This window comes from Taeniopygia guttata, chromosome 1A (assembly GCF_048771995.1).
Source record: "Taeniopygia guttata chromosome 1A, bTaeGut7.mat, whole genome shotgun sequence".
NCBI lineage: Eukaryota > Metazoa > Chordata > Aves > Passeriformes > Estrildidae > Taeniopygia > Taeniopygia guttata.
Genome location: NC_133025.1, coordinates 13,302,062 through 13,316,143, shown reverse-complemented (window position 1 = coordinate 13,316,143; position 14,082 = coordinate 13,302,062). Strand labels below are relative to the sequence as shown.

The 14,082-nt window shown below is 41.8% G+C and overlaps 2 protein-coding genes across 4 annotated transcripts; one reads left to right on the top strand and one right to left on the bottom strand.

Moving 5' to 3' along the window:
• The first annotated feature begins 57 nt into the window (after positions 1 to 57).
• Positions 58 to 5,678, top strand: EFCAB10 (EF-hand calcium binding domain 10). Of its 2 annotated transcripts, none has more exons than XM_072919614.1 (4): positions 58 to 287; positions 392 to 556; positions 818 to 902; positions 4,356 to 5,678. In XM_072919614.1, the coding sequence occupies exons 1-4, from the start codon at positions 188 to 190 to the stop codon at positions 4,387 to 4,389; spliced, it is 384 nt and encodes a 127-aa protein (XP_072775715.1). In that variant the 5' UTR covers positions 58 to 187; the 3' UTR covers positions 4,390 to 5,678. The 2 variants fall into 2 exon arrangements, with proteins under 2 accessions (XP_072775715.1, XP_030147596.2); XM_030291736.4 differs by lacking the exon at positions 4,356 to 5,678 and adding an exon at positions 1,438 to 1,846 and having other exon boundaries at positions 66 to 287.
• On the bottom strand, positions 2,493 to 13,518 carry RINT1 (RAD50 interactor 1). Of its 2 annotated transcripts, XM_072919600.1 has the most exons (15): positions 13,236 to 13,518; positions 12,936 to 13,034; positions 11,999 to 12,194; positions 11,599 to 11,840; positions 11,258 to 11,431; positions 11,031 to 11,180; positions 9,717 to 9,873; positions 7,813 to 7,923; positions 7,410 to 7,635; positions 6,683 to 6,820; positions 5,732 to 5,931; positions 4,339 to 4,553; positions 3,503 to 3,683; positions 3,301 to 3,419; positions 2,493 to 2,728 (listed from the first exon to the last, which is right to left on the bottom strand). In XM_072919600.1, the coding sequence occupies exons 3-15, from the start codon at positions 12,173 to 12,175 to the stop codon at positions 2,515 to 2,517; spliced, it is 2,304 nt and encodes a 767-aa protein (XP_072775701.1). In that variant the 5' UTR covers positions 12,176 to 12,194; positions 12,936 to 13,034; positions 13,236 to 13,518; the 3' UTR covers positions 2,493 to 2,514. The 2 variants fall into 2 exon arrangements, with proteins under 2 accessions (XP_072775701.1, XP_032599589.2); XM_032743698.3 differs by lacking the exon at positions 12,936 to 13,034.
• Positions 13,519 to 14,082: the final 564 nt, after the last annotated feature.

Here is a 14,082-nt window from a genome sequence, read left to right as displayed (position 1 = left end):
TCCGGCGCTACCGTGACGATTTCCAGCCAAGTCCGTCCTCCTCCCCTGCCCGCCCGCCCCGCGGCGCGTCCCGCGGCCGGAGCAGAGCCGCTCCTCTGCTCTGCTCGGCTGCTCCCGGCCCCGGCCCCGGCCCCGGCCCCGGCCCCGGCCCCGGCCCCGGCCCCGGCCCCGGCCCCGGCCCCGCGGGATGGCGGCGGGCGAGGAGCAGAGCCGCGAGTACCTGCGGCGGCACCGGCTGCCCGAGCTGCTCCAGCGCCTCGGAGCGCTGCTGCTCTTCCACCGGCCCGGTGCGCAGGCCCGGGCCCGCCGGCAGCGGGAGGGCGGCGGGGCTGCGCGGCCTCCGCGGCCCGGCTGAGCGCCGCTGCCCCCCGGCACTCTGACCTCGTTGCAGAGCGGCCGCGCGAGTTCCTGATCCAGGCGCTGGAGCGGGTGAGGGCTGGCAGGCGAGCCGAGGGCGAGTTCCCGTTCCTCATGGACGAGGCCAACGTGGACGCCATGTTCAGCCTGCTGGACGTCCTGGGCCAGGGCTTCATCCGCCCGGCGCAGTACAGGGAAGGTGCGTCCGCACCGGGCCACAACGAACTGCGGGTACCGAGTTATTGGAATAGTTCCAGAGTTACCCATCTGTATGCCTTAAAATTATCCGCACAGCTGGAACTTGGAAAGTTGGTAAAAGTTACATGTGTTTAAGTTCCTTACGTTTGAGTTGTATGTTGCTATGCTACACACGTTTACCTTCTGCCACATCGAGGCACCTTTAAATTTAAATTTGTCTTCCCAAAGACTCACGTAAGAAATTCTCTTGTGTTAACTTTAGCCCTTAAAACTTTGGGACTGAGCACTGAGGATTTGGAGCTAGCAGATGATGTGAAGATCACACGGCGTGTTTTCAAGAAAGGAATGTAAGTTTAATTTCAGTTGCGGTGTTTGGTTTATTTTTGGGTGTTTTTTGGGGATTTTTTTGGGAGGGGGGTACATATGCATAGGAAATATTTTACTCACATTTATTTTTTATTTACAAAGCTACATTACTAACATAGTTTAAGTGCTAGTTTAAGCTTGACTGTGTCACTTAGCATTGCAAGATTAAAAAAGGTCAATTACTGCCTGACCTTCTCATCTTGCTGTAAGGGGAACCAAAGTCCATGCCCTCCACTACCTCAGTTTCAGGATCCTCTCCTGGTACCGGCCCCTCGAGTCAGAGTGAAGGTCATCAGGCAGCCCAGGGGTTAAAATGCTGATCTGTAAATGTGGAACAGTGAAACCCTGTCAGGGGTGGTATCACAGCTGTAGATGAAATAGGTTCAGAGTTCAAATAATTCCTCATAGTCAAGGTATGGTTCTAGGAGCAATGTTTTAGTAACTGTTGCAATCGCTGAAAGGTAATGAACTAATTATCCTCATTATCTAACTAGAGATTTTCTTTTTCTGTCTTAGGAGGAAGAAGATGCTGGAGAGCTGGTCTGTGTATTAGTTTGACCAGTCATCTGCTATATATATTAAAAGCAGGCATCTTCCCCAATTTTTCTTCTGGTTTGTCAGCTGTGAGGAGTTGACTTTGAGCAATTTCCTCTTTTTCTCATTTTCCCTGCCCTTCAGTGCAGCAATCCACTGAAGTGGAAAAGGACAAGTGACAAGAATGTGTTGATGTCCAGCAGGCACTGGAAGGAATATAGTTAAGAATTGCTGTTCTCAATATAATTAGATGGTTAAAAAAAAGAGTCGAGATCTCTTTTGCAACTGAAATAGTATTTTGGAGTTTCCTCCTTCAGGTTATAGTTTACAGTAAAGGATTGTTACCTGTTGGCTCATTAGCACTGAATAAAATTAAGTTGGTTTTTGGGCTTGTGCTGTGTTTTGGTTTTTTGGGTATTTTTAAGGAAAAAAAACAACTTCAACAAGTTAAGACAAATGTCCACATTTAAATGCAGGTAACACTTCCAAGTGGTATTTTCAAACTTAGCACACAATATGCAATTTAAAAGGAGAAACTTTTTTTTTAAAAAATTAGGGATTGTTTTTTCTGTAAAAGACTACCTTAATTTGTATGAAGAAAACTGTGACGCATTCCTTCCTTCTGCACTGATTATATACATTTTAATACAGAACATCCATTACCTGGAATTTGGAGATGTGAAACATCTGTGTTTAACTGAAGACTGACCAGTTCATAGGGAACATTAGCCCATGTTGTACGAAAATGCATTTACACTGTAAATACTCTGTGTTCCTTAGAATGATGCAGACAATGCAGACTATTCATTAGAGATGAACAGTTTTGGCTTCCAGATGCAATGGCAAGGTGGCCATGGAAAATAAGATCTGCACAGTTCAACACCAAGTCAGTAGCATTTTGAACTTTTTCTTTGAACTGTACAGAATAAGGCATAAGATTAGATTAAAACAATCTCTCAGCATACAGAAATGGAACAGATAAGTATATTACAAGATATTTGCTTTGCTTTTGCTTGGAATAAACAATCTAGACCAAGTTATTAACCATTTCTGAAGTCTTTATTTTCCTGTATTTGGCCAGCTAGCTCTCAAACTGAGAAGAATCTCAACATCCCTTTGAGCCAGTTTATAAACTCCAAGTTCATTCAGTGCTGCTGTTGCAGATGGCTGGCTTGGCTTTAATGGTTCATTTTCTGAAGCTGACTGTAGGACATCCTTCAGAAGCAAGGCAGAGCCAATATTCAGGTTCAGGATAATGCAGGCTTCTTTTATGCTAGAGGAAAAGTTACATGGATTAATGTAAGCAGCACAAATTTAAGTGTAACAAAAGATCCTTCCTTGCTCCATGTTTGTCTAAAAATATTCAGATTTCAGCCCCAATTAGCTGAGGTTTTTGATGCTGGACTATTTAGGACACTGGCCTAGTGAAATAGACTAACCAAAAAGAAAGTAGCACCTCATCCCTGACAGCAACTAGACTGCCTCACAAGGCAATCCTGAGGAGGAAAATAGTTTAAAGTAGTCCTTCTAACAATAAAATTTGTTGTGTTGTAGCTGTATCTTTGACTAATTTCTTAGGCCCCAGTTTCAGAGGTTTGTGCTACTTAATATTCCTTCCATAATTTTATCTAGACATCCTGGCTACACAAAATACTCCAAGACACATGCCACAGTCTGTTGCTGCAGAATCAACTTTCCTAGTTGAAAATATCAGACACATTTAAATGATTCACACATTTAAAGTGTGGATCAAAACTAACTGTGAAAAAATCTTGGTTTTAAGCAGAACTCTTATTTCTCTGGACGCTTTTGAAATTCCAGTAGATCAGAAGTTTGCCTACTTACTGCTTGAAGTAATTTTCTGGCCTCTTGCAGTAGTGTGAAAACAGGGGGAACAAATTCCGACTCATGTCGAACTGGAGTTGTGCTGCTCCTCCTTCATTGAAATGATTTGCCATAATGATCTGCAAACACAAAGAGGTGCATCTGCTGTTTAAGCCAGTCACTGACACCTACATAGCATTGCACAGGGCACACTGATACCCACTTCCTGATAGATGTACAGATCCACTTTCTCTGCAAGCATTTGCCAGAAGATTTTGAACAGTGAGTGGCAGAGTTGCTGCTCCAGTTGCAGCAAACGGTCTCGCAGTGTCTGCAGCATCGGGCACGCCGAGCTCGACAAAGACATCACTGCTTGCTCTGCTTGAGAGGGTAAAGACAACCACCTAAAAGAAACCATTGCACTGCAGTCATTAGAATGAAATTATTCATATTACAACAACTGAAGTTAAAATTACCCTTTAAAAAAATCTTACCCATTTACAATGTTTCAGAGACAATCCTTTCCCATTTCTAATCTAAAATTTATCAGTCTAATGCTGCGTTTGAATTTCATTTAATATTAAACTCATGCTTTAGTTATAAATCTCTGAACATGTTATTCTAGAGAGCCCCATCTAATCTGATAATCATTGAGTTTTATTCCTTTTATTAAGTACTTCAGAAATTCTACTCAGAAGAAAATATTCAAGAAGCCCTAGGAGTCTGTGAAGACAGAACAGTCATGACAGGCCATTTTGCATAAAATCTTCAATACTACTATGAAGAAAGTAATTCCTGCTCAAAATAGAAAACTGGAACGATCCAAATCTTTCCTAGGGTTTTTAACTAAGAGATCCACTAATCTTGGAACTACTGTAGAAAACAGCATAACAATTGTTCCCAGGTAAGAATAAGGAGAATTTTCCAGAACTTCTTACCCTGCAGCTTTCCTACCCCAGAAAAAATACTGCCTATTATCTATTCTTGCCTTTACTTACCTCAATATTTTTACAGGAAATAATACTGTAATATGCAAAGTGATTAAATAAACAGAATCACCTCTCTTTTTTGTACAGCTTCGCAGCATCTTTGACCTCTCTGAAGACATGATCTACTTGTCGTGTCAGCATGTCGTGCTTGAGGCGCTCCAGGAGGTTGATCATGTCATCAAAGACAGAGCTCTCCATGGACGCCAGCTGTCCCAGCTGGAGCTGGCTCATGCTGTCACTTTCTGCACGAACCTCGAGCTCAGCCTGCTGCAGCTGCAAGAAGAACTAGGCAAACCGGAGAGAAACACCACAGAAAATAATCTTACTCCTTGAACTTTTCATTGGTACTTTGTTAGACACATTTGTAGAAAACAACTCTCCTCTGGCACATTTATAAAGTTAAAAATTTAAGATATTAAAAACACTTTCTTAGCCTTCCCTGTAATCCTGATTTAATGAAAAACAAAACACGGTGGTTTAATCCTAGTGATGGAACTGATATATGTTTCAGATACAAAAGCAGATAGATAAAGACACTGAAAAGATATTTCCAAATTGACAGCAGCATGCTTTTAAAAAACCCTACCTTAGCCTCTTTATAATTTGCAAAAGTAAACTTTAATTGTAATTTTTTTAGCAATGATTATTCATTGAATCATAAATTTACTCTGCTGACAACAGCAAGAAAATAAATTTAGTTTATCGAGATCAGTGCAACATTGTGGTAACAGCTCGTTGGTTTTGCTTTTAAGCAGATCAAGACACTGTAATAGATGCAGTTTTACAACATGAAGGCTGCTGTCCTATCAAGTCAAGATTATCCCCTGCTAGAGCCACACCTTCCTGTGAAGACAGTAAGAATTTGGAGGCTGCCCACAGCCCACACAATGCCTTATTCTGCACACTCCATGTGTAACAGGTTTTTTGACCTTCAGCAGCAGTAGCTGTAGCAAAGCTGAAATTCTGCCCTAGGCCGTGCTGCCACCGGGCTGTTGTCCAGCAGTCACTAATTCCCAGTTACCAGTGAGTGGCCTTTCTGGGCCACACCTGAACTGTGCTGCAACACAGATACACACATGGGATCTCTCCTGCCATGGGAGGAGTTCAAGCACCAGGTAACGGCTGCTGCTCTGGTTCAGAGATCTCCAAAACCAATTCACTTTTTTTACAATAAAAAGCATGTAAAAGCGACGAGGTTTTTTTCATCTCTTCAGATTATTCAATTTCCCAGCTCTCTGCATTTCCCTAGAAAGTTTATACTGGTAGCTTAGGCCTCAAACAATAACCTGTCCTTATTTATACACCTTTTACTAAATCTATATCTAAATTTATATCTCATTCTGCTTTTTCAGTAATTCTCCTGAATATACTTAAAAAGTGCTGAAAATAAAACGTTTGTTATGAAACAAACATCCCAAGTCAATTTTAAAATATATTTTTCCTAAAGAGGAGTATTTACTTACTACATTGTCAGCCCAGTCTGCCAACACTGTTGCTATGTAGTTAACAGCATTAAGGATTGCACAGTATCGGAATCCTAAGGAAGCTCTTGTTTCTTCCTTCATTACTTGAGTTAATCGTATCCTGAAATCATCAACTAACTCCTTCTGTAGGCCCAGGAACTGGAGTTTTCTGGAAGCTGTTGGAAGATTCTTATACCTGTCTGGAAAGACATTAATAAAATGTTTTTAGGCTTTCCAGCATTAAATAAAAGCTTTTCAAAAAGAAACATCACAGGCATAGGTACATGCATGCACCACCTCACACCTATGAGAACATCATATAGTCAGTATTTAAATGTAAGTATTTAAAACAGCTGATATTTCATTGTTTTCAGGGAAACTGCCCATGCAAAAGCTAAACATGCAACGACTTTCTTCCCCCTCCTAACTCCACAGCAGTTTGTATTCTAGCACTTGAAGCAATGTGTGGTAATACCACACCCACCAGCGTGGCCCCTAAAGCGTCCTCACACGGAGAAAGACAAAGCCATTGAAGATGCAATGGTCTCCTGAAAACATACTTGCTCTTATCTACCGTTGCAAAAAAAGAGAAGTTACTTAATAGCTTCTGAATTGTCATAGATTCAAAAGGACTATGAGGATTTATTACTGCATTGCAACAAATTATATTCTGCCAACTATGAGAGAATATGGTAAATATCATATGTATATTTTTAATTGTTATTTTGCAAACATGTCACTAGGTCAAGATTATTCATGCATGAGTTAGTATCTAAGATGCAAAATGAACAGGAAGTTTTTATTAAACATCAAACATCACAACTTTGCAAGATTATTTGGTGATTACTGCTGACAATGAATATTTAGTAAACTATTTAGTAAAGAAATCTGTTAGCTGAAGGGTTTTTGCTGTTCATTACAAACAACAGCAATACCCATAGGTATAATTACCTGTTATAACTAACAAGAGAGTCATAAAAGTTTCAGCACAGTCTGGAACTTTCATTTCATCTACATCAGTGATGTCTTTGTACTGTGATATCCATGCAGCCTCTGATGAAAGCATAGAGTCCATTTTCTGAAGAGCAACTGAGATGCAAAAAACTTATAAGTTGAGTTTTTAATTTGGAAAAAAATCTAACAAAAGCCCTTCTAAAATATACTAACATAAAGACCTTATCTCTAGTAAGTTAAATTCTGCATTTTTAGTTTATAAAAATTACTGACAACTAGCTTCATACAAAACCAACTTCAATGTATCTTGCATTTGCAACGCTGTTAACAGAGTCAAATGTCAGAATTGATTTGGGGCTGGTTTTGTTTTATAATAGTTGGATTGTTCCTTTGCAATATATTTCTTCTTCATTTCTCAAAAACTAATACATTGCTCTTACTTCAATTTAAAGTCCATCTCTGCCTGCATACATATAACATTTGTCTAAAAATAAGCCCACTTAATTGCATCCAGCTTAGTGGCAAGAGTCCCACAAAATATAGAGGCACTTTTGAAGCCAAATCAATTTTTATTCTGAATAATTACAGAGCATAAAAATACATTTGTTTTTGGTAGTAGCCCTGTCCAAGTGACTTAGCCTATTTAAGAAGGGTAGCTGTGTAATCAGACACATACTTTCTGACTCTGCAATATAAAGGCCAACAAAACGAACTGAAGTCTTACATTTTTTTTCCACTGTCAGCCACCTTTGGAAGCAGGACTCTTCTGACAGGATATGCATGCAACTGGGAAAGCTGCTGAGATAACCATGAACGCTGTATAACTCTCTCTCAAACAGAAGTACCTCATCCACAAGGTGACAGAAGAGTGTATCATCATACAACAGGCAGGGAATATCAGCAGCCAACTTCTCCAAAATCAGCATCACTAGAGCACGAGAGAATTCAAGCTTTGGAAAGGAAAGAAGTGAATGTCAGAGACAGGAAGTACTGACATGTGCAAACATGTACATGAGAAACTGCTACTAGACTAAGTCTCACCATGTACATGTTTCAGTCGGCCAAATATCTATCAGAAGCTGACTTAGATATTTACATTCACATTTAAAAACCATTTAATTACTTACCCCAGCATTCAGCGAAGATCCTGCCTTGTCCAGTATTGGCTGGATTTTGTCATCAAGGAACTTCGAATGATTTCCAATCCACATAAGTACTTGTGTTAAATACCACTCAGGCTTATTTAAAAAAGAAAATAAATTATTAAATGCATCCAAACATTTATTCAAGTGCTACTAGTATTTTAGTAGAAATTTCTGAAAATACAACTCTCTTTCCCTGCCTTCTCTTGATCTCAGGTCACACAAGTCTTTCACTTGTTTTACTTAACTTTCATTTATATAAATGCATCGTCAGAAAAATATTTCTGTATTTTCATTGTCTTAAATGTACCAAATATTGTGTTTCTCAAGCAAAAGTTGAATTTTTATTTCCCCTTTCTCTACTGCTTTCTCACTCATGAGAGCCTTGTTTCTGCTTCATATGCTTCTTCCTGTTCTCCTGTGTGGCCTTTATTTCTTGGTACAACAAAAAGGATGTGCTCCTGAGAAAAGCTCTGCTCTTTTTGTTATGGTACCTAACCTCCCCCTAGAAGTGGGGAATCTATCACCTTCTCATTTCACATTTTAATGCCTTTAAGCTTTTTCAAGTTTCCACACCTAAAAATATGGACTGCAGGTTTTGATGAACACTTCTTTCAGTGTTAGTGCAACTGGAAGCAGTTCCAGTTTCCTCACTCCCAACAGCTAAAGAACCTTCTGCTGAGGTGCACTCACATTTTGTGTGTCTGTTTCTCACCTCTGCATTCATTTTCACTTGTCTCATTAATTTTATCATGCTTGGGTTGCTGGGGTTTTTTTGACAGTCCTTCCCCAGCTAGGCAAGGTCATTGTGAACTCTGAGTCTCTGAAATACTGTTAATAGTGTCCAGGTTGCTGTCTTTTAAATATTTCACATTGGTATTTTCTTTATTGTGTTATCCAAGTAATTACTAAACAATAAAACCCCAAAACCTAATCCAAAAACCCAACCCAAATTTCAGCAATGCCCTGTTGAAATATTTTTCTGACCTGACACTAGATTCCTTGTAAACTTTTCTTAACAAGTTCTTCTTTTTAAAATAGTTGTTCACCTATTGTTTGCAAATTCAATGTCTTGAACATAAATTTTCCATTTGCTCTTAAAAAAAATTTGTTCATATCTAAAATACCTCTTTCCCACTAACATACACAACAGTATTTTTAAAAGCTTTGTAGCAGCATCTGTCAAAATTGCAAATGTATTTAGATTTACACATGATGGTGATCATAAGCAGACTTGTGCAACAGGACTGCTACAAGACAGATCTCAAACTCTGCTCCAGATGTTGCAGTGGCATTAATGCAATGAAACCCATTCCAATGGTAATATTCAGATAAAAAAACCTCAGTCTTTGAAGGCAATTCACAGAAAAAGTGAGTCAGTTTCCAACTGATAAACTCAGCATCTCTTGTTTTATGCCAATCAAAAAATTCAACACATTAAAAAAAAGAACTATTTAACCGTATTTTGGACTAATTACATTTCATATCCAACATTTTCAGTTACATGAAGGTAGCAAAAAACAATGCCAAAAAACAAAGTGACAACCTTAGAGCTCAAGAAATACAGAACAGTGCAAAACCATTTGCAACAAGACAGAAGAAATTAATCAAAACCTGTGAACAGATGGGAGTCAGTCTAAGATTGTAATGATGCTTTATGAAGGATCTGGGCAAGGGAAAAATATTGCCTCACCCAGAGAAAATGCCTGTGTCTCAGAAAGGCCTCCAAGTGCTATCTCAATGTCTGTCCACACTTAGATAGGCACAAGAACTGCACAGTTTTGAAGAATCCTAATTTTGGAAAATGTGAAATCTGTACAATTTCAACACAGCAATCTAGAGGTTGTTTACAAACCAATTTAGAAATGTCAAACCACTTTCTCCCATACCTTGTTAAGAACATTGGTTTGTTTATTTCCAGTGAAATGATACTTGAATCTTTTCTGAAGAGGATTCAGCATGATCTGTATGGGAAGGATGATTGGTGGTGAAGGGGGTAAAGGGTACTTTTCTGGCAATTGTTTAGGTTTGGTTAAGAGCTCATCTCTAAGTTTGACAGTCAAGGATGCACTTGTTGTTCTCAGTAGAATGGGCTTATAAAAATGAACACTGCTTAGTTCTATACCATTAACCAAAGGCAGTATTATGAAAACAATACAATTCCTTGTAAAAGATACTCAAAATATTCCACTTTATGTAATATTAAATATAACTCAGGTCTTTAGGGATTATTTATTCAATGACAATACATGTTCCTTAAGTCTGTTTGATTTAGGAAACTTCTAAGAACCCAGCAAACCACCACTGTCAGAAACAAACACAGTGGCTGTCCAAGAGACACAGTTATTCATATTTGTTAAAGGAGGATAAAGACTCCTGGGATTAATAAATGCAACACATGATTTCCCATTTTCATGTAATAGTTTTAAGCGAGCCACTCTGCCAAACCAAAATTGTTACCAACTCAGGATTGTGTACAATGGCCTTGCATCTTTCCACTGTGTGATTAAATAAAAAAAACGGCAGCCACAGTTACACACACACAAAGGCTTAGTTAAACTTGAGTTTTAACTGATTTTTTGTGAATTATTTAATTAATAAAAATCAGGGACAGAATAAGCTGCAGTGCCCTCTGAGCAACCTCAAAGGCAGACTATGATTGCTGCACAATAGAAATCCTCCTGCAGTCTCCCCTTTTTTTCCTTCCAATACATGTATGTTTAATTTTCCCTTTTTTTCCTTCTGGGCCGGGACATATTAAAGTGATTAAATCTTATTTCACATAAGGCTTTAAAAGGAAAACATTAACTGTGTCTAATAAAACACAAGTCACCATTTTTTCATTAACATGCAGGGGTAATGGTTCCAAACAGTGTAAGGCCAAATTCTCATACAACCTGAACTGTCAGGATCAACAACTGGATCTGATGACTTGGAGTTAAAATGTTGCTACTGACAAAAAGGACAATTTTGGCACTTGGCATTTTATAAATTTCAAAAAAAAAACCCCAAACAAGAAAACAAACAAAAACACCCAAAAAAAACCCCCCAAATCCCCACAACATTCTAGTGTTAATACAAAGTAACATAAATTATATTCTGTCTTTAGGGAGAATAAAATTTTAAATAATTCTCCTTGAGAATGTACATCTCTAACAGTTTTTGTTCTTGCTAAAATTCACTGCAGGAATTTAAAAGGATACGAGGTTTGCAGTTTCAGAAGCTGACAGAACAGCATCTCCAAGCTGTTGTACACCTCAGGAGCATTGGCTGGTGCAGCAAGGCCAAATGCCTGGGACTGAGGTGGCCCCACAAAGGGCCAGCGGAGCTGTGTCAGCACCTCCTCAAAGTCACTGCAACACAAAATAATCACCAGGACATCAACTGACAGTACAACATAAACATGAGAGAGTCACAGTATCTCTCTTACCTTGTCAATTTGTCCTTAAGGATTTTATGCCAGAATTTAACAGTGGATCTCACAAAAGCAAGAAGATGAGAACAAGATGACTCCTGAAGTTTAATATCCAGTTCTGCCATGAATGCTAGAGTACTGGCTGCCTCTGGAACATTGTTGGTCAGCAGATATTGCTGAATGCTATCACTATAAAACACAAAAAAGACAAGGCCAAATATTCATTAATGACAACAGAAAAGAATAACTTGTATATTGAAAAGTAAAGACAAAACTTTTTTGAATTTAAAATATTTTAATAACAGGATAAACCAGGTCACCAATCTCAGAACATACATACAGTACTCAGAAACTACCTCAGCTCTTCTATGCGAGAAATCCACTCGAGGTAGGCCAGGTGTCGCTCGATCTCTTCTACCTGACCTATCAGCACATCGAGATCCTCCATCCATGGCTGAGCTTTCAGCAAGTGGCTATTGATGGACTCAGACAGAACAGTTTCCTCCTCCAGAAGCTGACTCAGAGACTTTTTGGAATCTTCTGCATTCTTTAAGGCTTTCTGAATTCTTTTAGGGACTTCTGACGAAACTGTAAGTACCTGCATTGACAGAGATGCATCAATGCAGACACAAATCCACTGCACTGTGTAGAGTAGTACCATCTGAGATACTGGTACATTTCATTTAGTTTCATATTCTCAATCAGTCATACAGCATGTTCAGAAGAAAAAAAGAAAAGAAACAGAAAGATGCTTACCTGTTCTTCTAAGTGCTTTTTGTTTTCAGATAGCTTTTCAATCAGGCTGTCTAGCTTCCCCAGGGAATCATAGTCACTTCCAAGTTCTCTTTCCACAAATTCAGAAACATAGTACGGGATATCACAGTGGTCTAGATCTCTAGTGACTTCCTTCTTTGTAACAGCAATGCTTGCCATGTTTTCTTTCTCTGCAATACTGAGTATATGATTTCTAGTTAGCTGACACTAAGACAGCACAAACAAATATTATCTACTGAGGAGCAAAACTCCATGGAAAGCTGGGCAGTTCAATTTAAACTGAGACTGAAATACCATATTCATTAATTATACTGCTTCAAGTGAAACAAATTCCTGGCTTAAGTCTGAGGTCTGATAAAACCTTGCTGACATAACCAACTGGTGATTTATTATATATTAACTACTAAAGAGAAATACATCTGTTAATTTCTTCCTTCCCCAAAAGCACAAATTCTATTCAAAATAGTTCAAGAAATATGTAGCTCCTACATATACAATATAGAAAACTTAATAAAAATTACAAAAAAAAATCTGTAAAATAAAAAGGAAGATAAGGTTGCACTTTCCCTTTTCACAAGTTTAGGAAATTTTAGAGATACCAATTCATGTCTACTGCATTACTAGCAAAGTATCCATGTGGGCCTTATAATAATTTGGAAAGTAAATACATCACTGAAGTTTTTAGCCAAAAAAACCCACACAGTATAACTTAAAAGACACTTGCTGATCCCCACATTTGGCAGCATCCAGAGAAACCTAACATTGAGAGGATGTCCACAGTGAAACAGAAAATGCAACAGTGACAACTGTTTGGCCAGTTCAATCTTCAACTTCTCCGTGTCACTTTCAAAAGAGTATTTAAAAATAAAAACCGATACACTTGCACTTCATCTGCTACAACTTTAATTAAAAGCCCCACCAAACTGCCAACAGGAGCGAGGAAGTGGCGCAGCTGATGAGCCAGAGTTGCAGAGACAATAGAGAGCACCGGGAAGAACAAACTGCGCGACCGAGGGTGCTGCAGAAGAATAATCGAATAAAGAAAACAGAGCAGTAATACTTCTGTTTGCAGCAATGTAAGTACTAAACGGCAGGAAAAAAATCATCAAATGGTGCTCCTTTCATAGTTAGTGGAAAGGATCTGTTACACAAGGCAGGAACAGGACTCTGGCGCAACCCCCCCAGCAGCTGCCCGCTCAGCCCCCGGCCCAGCACCCACCTCGGCCAGCGGGCGGGGCCCTGCCAAGGGCCGGCGGAAGGCTCTGCGGGCTCCGGCAGGCTGCGAGCGGAGCGCCGCCGACCGCGGCCCGGGCTGGGCGGCCGGGCAGCCCCTCAGCCCAGCGGCGCTCGGCGAGCCCTTCCTCCGCCGCCACGGCCGCCGGCCGACGAGCCGCCGCTTCCCCTGGCAGGCCGGGAGCGCCGCGGGGACGGCAGAGCCGCGGGGACGGGATGAGCCGCGGGGCCGCCGCCCGGAGCCCTCAGCCGCTGCCCGCGGCTTCCCGCGGCCGCAGCGCCGCCCCCGCCGCGTCAGCGGCGCCGCGGGTGACGGAGCGCGGGGCGCAGGCGCGGCGCCGCTCCCGGGACACGGCCCGGCCAGAGCCGCGGCCCGGAGCTGTTCCGCCCCGCGCTCCCGGGACACGGCCCGGCCAGAGCCGCGGCCCGCCGGCCCGGGGCTGTTCTGCCCCCGCTCCCGGGGACACGGCCCGGCCGAGCCGCGGCCCGGAGCTGTTCCGCCCCGCGCTCCCGGGACACGGCCCGGCCAGAGCCGCGGCCCGCCGGCCCGGGGCTGTTCTGCCCCCGCTCCCGGGGACACGGCCCGGCCGAGCCGCGGCCCGGAGCTGTTCCGCCCCGCGCTCCCGGGACACGGCCCGGCCAGAGCCGCGGCCCGCCGGCCCGGGGCTGTTCTGCCCCCGCTCCCGGGGACACGGCCCGGCCAGAGCCGCAGCCCGCCGGCCCGGGGCTGTTCCGCCCCGCGCTCCCGGGACACGGCCTCACACCTCGCGGCCTCCCCCGCCCCCTCCGCACGCAGCCGCCGTGGCCGGCGACATGACTAGCAACACCTGGCT